Raw genomic sequence first — 11,843 nt, forward strand, 5'->3', positions numbered from 1 at the left:
TTGTTTTCCAGACACACAATGAATTCACTGTTACCCACGTAATCGTGCCAAAGCAGTCTGCAGGACCAGACTATTGTGACGTGGAGAACGTAGAGGAACTGTTCAGTGTTCAGGACCAGCACGGTCTCCTCACTTTGGGATGGATCCATGTATGTCTGGCCTTTTAAGTCCACTTTATTTTTGGATGGTCTGTTGTTTTCCTCTGCAAGACATTTAGCTCAATTTCAACAGATTTTAAATGTTTTCTAGTATAATAAATGTCACATTAAAGCATTTCCTTCATTGTTAGGCTGTGGCTAAATCTGTCAAGTTTGGATTTGAAGAGTAGCTTTGATGACTTTTTTTGATGATTTTGCATAGTCTAGTGAGGCTAACTGATTTGATAGATAGTTTTAATATTATCTTTCCTTTTGCTGTGAGTCTAAGCTAGGTTAATTGAAAACTTTTTTTCTAGAGATATTTCTCTTAAACAGCTTTTATATGTCAAGTAAAGTTCATACCTTCCAGAGTACAACTCCAGTGTATTAACAGCCACCGACCTGGAAAAATGAACAGGGCCAGAGTATCAGGTTCTGACCTCTACCAGGCCATGATAGGAGCAGAAAGGAGCTTACAAATCAAATAGTTGTATAAATCTCAGCTTGTTAAGGATTCACTGTAGGAACACTGGCAGATCACTCAACCAATCTGAGCATCAACTTTATCATTCATAAAATAGAGATTATAATTATTGATTTTATATGATAGTGAATATTAAATGAGAAAATATCAATGAATTTTTTAGCCTATTTTTCTAGGCTAAACATTGAGAAAAATTGTAACCCCTGCTATTGGTAATGATACTCTTTCCTCTCCATAAAATAGACAACTTTTCCATTCAATCTATATATCAGGACCTATGGTACTGTCTTAGTCCATTTATGCTGGTATAACAAAGTATCTGAGACTAATTTTTAAAAAATCAGAAAATTCTTTCTTCCAGTATTTGGGGGCTGGGAAGACCAAGATCAAGACCCTAGCGATGGTATCTGGGAGAGCTGATTTCTGCTTCCAAAGTGGTACTTTGATGCTGTCCTCACTTTTTAAAAGGTGGAAGGCAAGAAAGCGCCTTCCTTCAACCCCAAGCCGTTTTACAAGGGTGCTAATAATCGCTTCACAAAGCCACATTTCTTAATTCTGTTGCCTTGGGAATTAAGCTTTGATATGAATTTTGGTGCGAACATCAACATTCAAATCAGAGCAGATAGGAACGATCCATCCAGTGTCATGGAATGCTGGCCAAGATTTTCAGAGCACATTCTGGGCACCTCTGAGAGCCCCTAAAAAATAAGTGATGATTTCATATTTTATAGACACACACACACACACACACACACACACACACACACACACCCTTGTCAAGTATTTAGTACTAACTTAGAAAGCTTGAGGAGACTTTATTCCGCTCCACTTGTAAATCACTATGTGCCCTTAGTCAAGCTTCCTCCCTCCTTATTTCCAAGTTTCATTATTGATTGCATGAGGCCAGAGTGCCCTCTCTCCTCACTGAATTTATGTAAGCAATAAACAAGCTAGCATGTGTGAAAGCCCTTTGAGAAGTATAATCCACTTCTCATATGCAAGAATTTATTTACAATGAAGAGTTTGCAAAACTTTGCCACGCATCTACCTTCCTTACTTAACAGTAAATAATATGTCTTTACTGTTTACTTGGGAATTGCTTATTTAATAGCCATTATTTAGCTTTATATAATTTTTGTAACAAAAGTATATTTTAAAACAAAACAAATTATAGCAAATAAATTGTAACAAACTGAAAATTATAGTTCTTTAAATTACATCCTTATATTAACAAGCCAGTGCTAGTTTATCATATAAAACATTCCCACATTAATAGCAAACATTTTATTCTATGAACTTCCCTGTATTTAATGTATGTGGTAATGAATCTAAGCTGCTTAAATTCTATGAATTTGGCAGTTCTAGAATTATAGAACTTTGTTTAAATTTATCTAATTGTATCAAATTGTTGTAGTTGCATGAAAATACAAATGGGTTGCATTTCTAAACCTCGGTGGTTTAAATGACTTTTGTGGTGGTTTTTATAGAGCATGATAACAGCAACCAATTCCAGAACTTTTTTTTCAGATGTAAATTAGTTATAGGAAAGAAAGGCTGAATCAGAATCAGACAGACCTGAATTTGAATTGAGACTTCTTAGTTTGATTAGCTGTATGAACTTCAGTGAGCTACCTGCCCTTCTGTTTACCTCAGTTTATTCATCTGTAAAATGGAAATGTTAACCTCACTGATCACATCTTGCTGTGAAAACTCAGTGATATAATTCACAGAAAGTGATGAGTTCAGTGTCTGGTGGATTATTCCGTTGCAATATAAATGGCCTCTGCTGCTCTTATCATCATCGTCATCATTTTTATTTCCATAGAGTTAGGGCATGGGAGCACCGTTCTCCCAGGAGAGAGATGTCCTCATCAGAATAGAAAGGACTCTTACTGGTGGACATGAGGACTCGGGTGGTCATGTGCTGCACATTTGATCTGGAAATAAATTGACTCATAGAGTGATTTGTCTGTTTGACAACTCGCTTGCTGCCTCCATATCACAGTAGTTGCTTTAAACAAATTTTACTTTCTCACCAAAGCATAGAAAATTCTAATCTACACAAAGAAAATTTTCCTTGTATAACAAGGAATCTCCATTCATAGCCCTACTAAATATTTGGGTTTTCAAAGTGAGAATAGGGCAGAGAAGATAGCCCAGACAGAGAGTGGGATCAGCTTGCTCTGGGTTAGCCTCCAGCACCACACATGGAGAATGTTGAGATAATTTCCATTCCTTTGTTAATCTAGTTCTGTATAGGCCAAGAGTGATATTTTCCTTGTAGAACACCTTTGTGCATACAACCAGATGACTTTACCTTCATTCTGTCAAATAGGTAAGAAGAGTTTGAAAACTCTTTCATTTCTATTTTTTTATTTATTTTGTATCAGGGATTGAACTTGGGACCTTGCGCTTGCGAGGCAGGTGGTGGAACCACTGAGCTAAATCCCCAGCCCCTCTTTCATTTCTATAATATACCCTGGTGTGTATAAAGACATTAAGCTCTTCCTATGAGCATATGCAATTTAGTTGATAATAATGACATTAAAACAACACAACAATGACAGCAAACCACTTTGCTTCCTTTCTATGTGCTGGACTCTGGTGTAAGAATTTTACATGGATTGTCCCACTTCATGTTCATATCCTCCCATGAGGAAAATGATTATCATCCATTTTACAAATGAAAAAATGGGCAAGAAATGGTTGGTCATCCTCCCGTGCCTTATGAGTGAGTCATAGAGCCAGGACCCGGAGAGTGTGTACCAGAGACCTTTGTTTCGTGATTAAAGTGGTCACATTCTTTGTGTGTGTGTGTGAGAGAGTCATAAAGTTTCAGTGTGACTCTTCAATCGTTATAGATTCATGGTATTTTTCATATTCAAATATGAAGCTCTGATTTGTCTCTTATAAACTTAAGTTTTATATAGCCAGAAAGACTTGGAAGATTGCTTTTGATTTATATTCCCCTCTTCGTTCTCATCATGAGAGTATTCAGTTGCTGGGCATGACGAATTCCAAACATCTTTAACAACTGAGGAACTCCCATCCTCCTTTTTATAGGGAACAGCGATCCAGAGGAAGATGCACAGTAGCATGTGGTATATGCAGTGAAAGCTTTTTTGTCTACGGTTTTGTATATAAACATTTCCAGGCCAGGGTCTCCAGTCATAGAAACCTCTGCTCCTTACCAGCTGTAGACCTGATTGCTTCACCTTTCTGAGGCTCATGCAAAATTGAGATCACAAAATAAGTAATCATGGATGAGTTGTAATGATGAAATAAGAATGTATTTAAAACCTTTGGAAAACCATTTCCAGCTCTTTTTTTTTTTTTTCAAGTACTGGGGATTGAACTTAGAGCCTTCACAATAAGCTACATCCCAGCCCCTTTTATTATTATGTTTGTAATTTTGTATTTTTAAGACAAAGTCTTGCTAAGACAGTAGTTTGTCTAGCGTGGCTTGAACTTGTGATTCTATTGCCTCATCTTCCCAGAATGCTAGGATTATAGATGTGTGCCACCATGCCCAGCTTCTAACTCTTTTATTCCAATAAGAACAAAATACACGACACTCTAGGTATTTGGACTATTTACTCCAAATGAGAAAATCATTGGAATGCATAATTGGAAGGATTTTCCCGGAAAAACACTGTTTAAAATCTTTATTTAATTAAAGAGGGTAAAAAAGAAAAATGCGAATAAACAGATTTCTCTCTTTGAATAGGCTGTGGCCTTGGCTAACCATCAACTACCCTAAGGGGCCATCTTTTTCCTCTCCTTACAGACACATCCCACCCAAACCGCATTCCTGTCCAGCGTGGATCTACACACACACTGTTCCTATCAGCTCATGTTGCCAGAAGCTGTGGCCATTGTTTGTTCCCCAAAGCATAAAGAGTAAGTGTGACCCTGGAGGGGAACCAAGGACGGCATCTGGGGCTGCTGGGTCCATATCTGTCCACACAGATGTGGCCTTTGGTCATGGCTCTTGGGTAAGTGGCACATCGTGGCCTTCAGGAGAAGAGATGGCCGGTGTCCATGCACCTGTAGCTCTGAAGACTTGTTTTTGAGGTCCTGTCAGTGGTAATGTTTCTAGTGTGGTTTTAAAGTGTATAAAATTTAAGAGGGATGTTATTATCTCTGTTCAGTGTTTGAGTTTTTTGGTTTTTGGACTGGGAATTGAACCCAAGGCTTTTGTACTGAGCTGTAGCCCCAGCCCTTTCCCTCCACCACTTTAAAAAGTTTGAGACAGAGTCTCACTATGTTGTTCAGGTAGGACTCAAACTTGCCATCCTCCTGCCTCAGCCTCCCAAAGTGCTGAGATTACAGTGCGTGCTACCATGGCTAGCTTCATTTTCAAGATCTTATTTCTACCATCCTACATTTTATTATAAGAAATTTCCTAGTCTTAGCTTAATTACCTCCAGAACAGCCCTCATTTTGAGAGACAAAGTTTATTGTCAAATAATTATAACCACGGGAGTCAGGCACATTTGGAATCCTGGCTTCACCCTCAAGTTGTAGGATACCTGACCACTGTGAGCCTCAGTTTCTCCATCCCTTGTCTGTGTGCATCTTGCGTCGATGTGAAGATGAAATGAGGTGACAGTCTTATGTCACATGCTTACCACAGCAAGTACTCAGTTAACATTTTATGTTGCTATAAGCAGCATTAGCATTATTAGCAAAGTTAATATTTGTCTCATAATTTCATCAGTGGTGGTGGAGGTTGTCAAACTCTCCTCTATGATCTCACACAGCAGCGAAGCTTCCTGTCCCCACTGTAGTCCTCCAGGTACCTCCTCCTGATGTTCTGTCTTCTGGACTAGTCAGGGGAAAAGTAGTTTGAAAAAATAATCGCCGTGGAATTCCTAGTTTTTGTCTTCTTCCTGGGTCCTATTTGTGGAGTATATATGTTATGCTTGTGTTGTTCAGATAAAGCATCTGGGAGTTCCAAGTAATCTGTACTTTTATGCCCTTTTTTCACCCTAAAATGTAGCACTGGCATCTTCAGGCTCACCAATGCTGGCATGCTCGAGGTTTCCGCTTGTAAAAATAAGGGCTTCCACCCTCACACCAAGGACCCCCGGCTGTTCAGTGTGAGTAGACCACGGGTGTATTTTGCAGATATTCATTTTCACCTCTCCCCACTTGGCTCTTTTTTATAGGAGAAAAATGGAGCCGTGGATGGTGGGATAAAAGACCGAATGGCTTAGTTTGGTCTAGTATAGTCTATCAGTCTTTGTAATCTCGGACTTTTCTATTATTTTATTTGCAAGGAAATGTCAGGATTTCTGTGGTAGAGCTGATTACACATAAAGTTACCTATCCATTTATGTATTTGTATGATGTTTAAACGATGTTTTCTTGAGAGTTCAAATAGGCATAAATTATTAGAGAACATGATAGTAAAGTTTCACCAATCCTTTCTGCTTGATTTGGCTAAAATAATATTTTCCTCTCTCTCTCTGTCTCTCTCTCTCTCATTTATTTAATTGAGCCCAGGGTTTCCAGACTGAGCTACATACCCAGGGCTTTTTAAATTACTCAAGCTGGGGTTGAACTTGTGATTCTCTTGCCTCAGTCCCCAGAATGCTGGGATAACAGGCATGTTGCACGATGCCTAGATAATAACCATACTTTTTGATCAGCTTTATATAGCCTGAAAGAAACACTATTTGACTACATCTTTTCTAATTGTTTGCTTAAGGGTTCTGTGAGCTGAAACATTATTTTGAAGTCAGAATTTATTTAAAGTGGGAATTACTTGGCAACTTCTGCAAATAATTTTTTTTTTTAATGAAGGAACATGACTGTATTTGTTCTGGTTGAGAATATTGTTTTAACTGGGAAAATTCCTAAATTAGGAAACCCACACTCTCTCCTTAATGAGAAACATACGTTACACATTATGATGTAAAACAGATTTTTTTCTTTCTAGATATGCAAACATGTGTTGGTAAAAGACATGAAGATGACTGTGCTGGATCTGAGGTGACGTGCTCTGAGGAGTGAAGCCTTGTCGCACCAGACACCCGGGTCCCCTTAAGATGTTTCCAGAGATGACTGATACTTTATATTTATACGTTTTTAGATCAGAAAGTTTGATATTTATTGCTTTTGCATATCTTGAAGTTTTCTTTTTCAGTTGCTTTGTCTCCAGACAGGTCACCTGGTGTTAAATCGAGGCCTCTTAGTATATCTAAATACCATCACCAGATAATAAATTGTGCTGCAGACAAGAGTATGTCTGGTTTTCAGATCTTTAGATTTTTGCTACATTTGAAAGAATTTATGTAAAACATAATTCCAGACATATTTCCTGAGGTAGTCTCTAAAGAAAACCCCCCTTTCCGCCATGGTAGAGGAAGGCAGAGCTTCCACATGTGAGAAGGAACATGGCTGTGGTTAGCAGAGCTCACCCTGTGTCCTGAATGTCACCACATCCAAAGCTCAGAAGGTCACATCTGCAGGGAATCGGTGTGAGACCCCAGGACGACAGGCTTCAAGTCAGTCATCAGGTATCAGACGACAATGGAAGAGCACAGGATTCATTAGCTTGATTTGGAAATCTGAAAGCAGAGAAGTTTGAGAGAGGAATAAAAAGCAACTTAGGTAAAGGAATAGGGCCTGTGAATATGAATGGCCACAGGGGTGACAGGGAGAAGAAAAGAGGCATAGAAAATAACTGATAATTATTAGCCAAGAAAGAATAAAAAAATTCAGAAGTAACACTTGCAACACAGAACTACATCCCCAATTTTAAAAAAAATTCTGAGACAGGCTCTCTGAATTGCTAACTGCCCAGGTTGGGCTATCAGGGATTATAGCTGTATGTAACACCTGACTTAGCACTCACTTTCTAGTTCAGTGATTTCTGGATTCCAGGCATGGGTATTTTTCTGTGCTCTGTGCTTGGACGAGTTAACATCCTTCCCACTTATTCTTTGGAACTGGCACCATGCCACTGAAATTCAGCTCATTTTCATTCATGAAGAAACTACTATGGGCAGATCAGTGACTTATTGTTTTATGAACGTGTAGCCTTGGAAAGTTTAAATCTCAGACTTATGAAGAGTTTAGCTAGTCCAGCACATGGGGCCTTGAGTCTGTGACCACCACCAGCTAAGGGCAAATTAACTCTGCAAGACTTCCTCGCTGTTCCTGAGTGTGCTGTCCTCACTTTGTAAGCACTTAGGACACTGACATTCTTATACATGTGAGCAAAGAACAGGATTTATTCTAGTAAAACTAAATGAAAGGACAAGGAATAGTTGAGAAGTGAGTTTTATCTTCTTTATAGAATTCAATAATATAGTAATAGATCAAGGAGATATAAAATAATGTCTGCTGAGAAACTGGGTATTAAGTGATGGCTGGAGAGAGAAAGGAGTCAGGTGAAAGCTAAGAACATTTAGCTTTTTAGATTTCCAAAGATAACAGAGAAGTTGGGAGTGAGTATGCAAAGCCTATTGGGCTCCTTTGAATGACAAATTGGAAGAGAACCCATTTTTTGTTTAAAAAGTTATGTTGTGTCCCCTAAACAAAGGAGGCATTCTTGACACTTATACTCCCTTGCAAGAAGAGCCAAAGGTTTAGGACTAAGGTGAAGCTTCAAAAGTTCTTTTGGAAGGGGCTGTGATTTTTCTATCGCCAGGTACAAACCCAGTTAACCAGACTTCGCAGAAGAACTTGTCACAGAAAAGGATTCTTGGAAGCTGCAAACCAGTGACCTAAACGGTGGAGCAGAGTGAGTCTCCAAGGCTCTGTGTCTGAAGGAAGAACCAAGAGGAACTTGGACAGGCCATTGGAGAAGAGTCACACGTGTCCATGTGGCTGGTCACCTACCACCTGTGTGTGCTCTTTGATGAAACTTCCTTCAGAAGAGCCCCTTCCCAGCAGCAGTACCACCTCCTCTTTCGAATGGAAAACAGTTCCATGGCCCCATGTTGGCCCTCCCAAAGCAAAACATCAGATTTGCCACAATTTTTCACAAATTTTTCCACTTGTGTCTCTGTACAAAGCTGAAACGATTTAGCTTAAATTTCTTTGGATTCTAATGCTAGTCTGTCTATTGTACACAGAGCCTGTCACCTAGAAAGTAAAAGCTGAGGTCTTAACCCATCATGCCTTAGAATGTGACTGTATCTGCAGGTGGCGTCTTTAAAGAGGTAATGACATTAAAGGCCACTGGAAATACCATGATTCAGTATGATGGGTTTCCTGGTGTGAGAGAGTAGAACCCCACACACAGAGAGGGAAGTTGAGTAAAGTTACAGGAATAAAATGACCATCCTCAAGCTAAGGAGAGAGGCCTCAGAAGAAACCATCCCTGTCCACAAGTTGGTCTTGGATACCTAGATTCTGGAACTATGAGAAAAAGTATTTCTCATGTTTAAGCCAGTCACTCCATGGTATTTTGTTATAGCACCCTTAGCAAATAAATGCAGTATTTAATAAACATTTACCGAGAGCATTTGTTTTTCTTTTCTCTCAAAACAATGGGAAATGGATGTCTTTGTTATTATATGGGGCAGGGGCAGAGATCGTTTTCTTCTCCGCAGACCCAGCCAGTTGTGGAAGGGCAAAGCAGAATGTTTGTGGATTATTTTCAGCTACTGAAATCGTTCCTGCTTTCTTTTTAGTAGGGTTTCGCCTTTGGAAAATAGTCCTTTAATTTGAGACCACATCCGAGATAGAATTAGTTCATCTTTTCCTCCACTTCATTCCATGCTGCACCCACAATAATGGTGCCAAGGACAGCATTATTACAACAGTTTGACTTTAGTTGAGTTTTCTGTTGCAAAACCAGCAAAGTGGTCTCAGATGTGGAAAGCAGATGTGTCTCTTGCAGCATGTCTTGCAGACTGATCTGGCAAGACGATGTCTTTTGTGTAGAAGATGCTTGAGAAATGCCATGTATTTGGCAATGAATAAAGAATAAAGGTAAACTTTTAGCTCTTATCTCTTCTTAGAAAAATTATTGCGAAGACATCCACTGTCTAAAGAACTCTTCTCTATTACTGTAGGAAAGGTGTTAACTTTTCTACTACCTTGACCTTTCACTGAAACATGTGTTTATTTGCTTTGGGGTGTCTGGTAATAAAAGCGCTAGTTAATGGCTCTTAGTCACCATGTTGATACCCAAAAAAGACATTTTAATTTTAAAAGTTATAAAAAGGTGTGTCTTAGTTCAGACTATTGTACTGCACTGCTATAGGCCAAGTGGCTTGAGTAGTAAAAACATCAATATCTGACAGTTCTTGTGGCCGAACATTCGAGAGTACAGCGATTTTTCCCACTAGGCATGAATATTTCCAGTGCTTTGGGAGACTATTCCAAGCACCCATTTCTTTCCCAGAGGAGGTGCACTCTGGTGATAACTACAGAATACACAGCACAACAAGCCTGTTCTATGTCAATTAACCCCTGTAGAGATGAGAGCAGTGGTTAGTGACTTAAATTATGAAAAGGTGTCCCTAAATCATTATATGGTCACAAATAGCTGTACATTAACCCTTAAGTTTAAATCTAGAGGATGAGGAATGCCTTTCTCTGTAAGTGTGAATTTGCCACGGGAAAATTTCCTTTGTCCATGTTGAGATGATTCTCACATTTGGATGTGCATAAGAATCCACAGGAAAATTTGATTAAAATTCACTTCCTGGTTTCATCTTCAAAGGTTCTAGTTCAGCAGGCACGGATGTGGCCAGGAATGTGCACATTTTCCATGAATTCTGATGAGGATGATCTGTGAGGCTGCCTAACATTGGAAAGTATGAGCTTAGAATGAAGCTCAGGTAGAAATAAACTGCTATCATCTCTGCCAAATCCACTGTGCGAGCGGGTATTATCTCTAACCCCTCAAAGCCCAGGTCACTCATTTGTGGTTTTTTTTGGTGGATTTATTTTTTGTGGTTGTTCATTAAGTTTATTGATATATTTTAGGTAGACGGTAGGATTTCATCACTGGGAATTGCACCTTTACCTGACAGATCTTAGTTCTTATTCTTCCCTATTCCCCTGCCCTCCCTTCAACCCCTCCACCTCTCCCTACTTACAAAGACTCAGTTCCCATTTTTTCCTTTTCTCATATTTATTTCATATTTATTTCTTCCCCTGTAAATGAGGATAAAAATGTATAATAATGTGAAATGGGGGGAAAGGTCCAAGTTCCTCATTTGTAAAAGATGCAACACTGAATTTTGAGGATGGTGGTAGGATAAGAGATCCTACCCCAAAGAGGTTGGTCATAATAGACACCCAGTGCCTACCAGTGCTTATTAGCACAGTAGAGGTCCTAATGAGCTGAAAATTCTAGGGATTCTATTATTCATTCTAATGGACCAGAAAAGACTGGGGGTTCTGGATGTTCAGGATCTTGGGTGTTCTGGACCGAACAGACAGTAAATCCTGGCCCCAGGTTCTCTGCAGTGAGGGTTCCACCACGAGCAGAGCACTCCTAGCTTGGTCGGACAACTGTTTGACTCCCTTGGACATTGGTAAAAGACAAGCAGCTGCTCGAAAGGGAATTGCTGAGGAAGCTAACCAGCTGGGATGGAAGTGCCCAGAGGCTAAGACCCATAAGGGCAGGGGAGGAAATCTTTCTTTCTTTGTACCTCCCTGGTCAGATGGACAAAAGAACAGTTGAAGTTGGTAGCTCTCCCATAGAATCACATTTCTGGCCCAACTTTTTGACCTGTTTGTCTATAAGATGGGCTGATAATAACACTTTCCTCACACAGTCCTGAGGAACAAATAAGAGCTGATCTGTGCAAAACCTTTAGTACTGGTGTTGTTATCTTTGCCATTCCTGTGGTGTGAATCTGTCCACTGTATCCTCTTAGAAATGAGAATTGATCAAAAGAAGGGAAACCTGTGGCCCAGGTATGCAGTGAGATTTAGAAACAGTGTTCCTCAGTATTTAAAAAATAAATTTATGTTTCAAAAATCAATAAACTTAAAAGTAAGAGCTTCTTTAAACACATTCTTTTAATACATAGTAAATATATTAAAGTCACATGCGTATATAAGTGTTTAATATAAAAGGTATGATTTTAATAAATACATAACTGTTTATAAAACTTTCTATATGTATAAAATTCTTATTTTGTTTCCACCAATCATGCTGTCAGTACTGATAATGTGTGAAATAAAAAAAAAATCACTCAGTAAGTTGCAAAGTCAGTGTTAATTTTCTGTTTTTCAAAATAAACCCT

The 11,843-nt window shown here is 39.0% G+C and overlaps 1 protein-coding gene across 3 annotated transcripts in view; it reads left to right on the plus strand.

The window, feature by feature from the left end:
• The window catches only part of Stambpl1 (STAM binding protein like 1), a 44,927-nt gene extending 35,365 nt beyond the window's left edge, over window positions 1-9,562 (plus strand). For all 3 annotated transcript variants that reach the window (XM_033766645.1, XM_010605009.3, XM_033766644.1), the window contains 4 exons: window positions 12-149; window positions 4,409-4,521; window positions 5,624-5,723; window positions 6,566-9,562. In XM_033766645.1, coding sequence (XP_033622536.1) covers window positions 12-149; window positions 4,409-4,521; window positions 5,624-5,723; window positions 6,566-6,622 — 408 coding nt within the window. In that variant the 3' untranslated portion in view covers window positions 6,623-9,562. The remainder of the gene's footprint in view (window positions 1-11; window positions 150-4,408; window positions 4,522-5,623; window positions 5,724-6,565) is intronic.
• Window positions 9,563-11,843: the final 2,281 nt, after the last annotated feature.

Source organism: Fukomys damarensis, unplaced genomic scaffold, assembly GCF_012274545.1.
Source record: "Fukomys damarensis isolate Sample0158 unplaced genomic scaffold, DMR_v1.0_HiC HiC_scaffold_20, whole genome shotgun sequence".
In the NCBI taxonomy this organism is placed as follows: domain Eukaryota; kingdom Metazoa; phylum Chordata; class Mammalia; order Rodentia; family Bathyergidae; genus Fukomys; species Fukomys damarensis.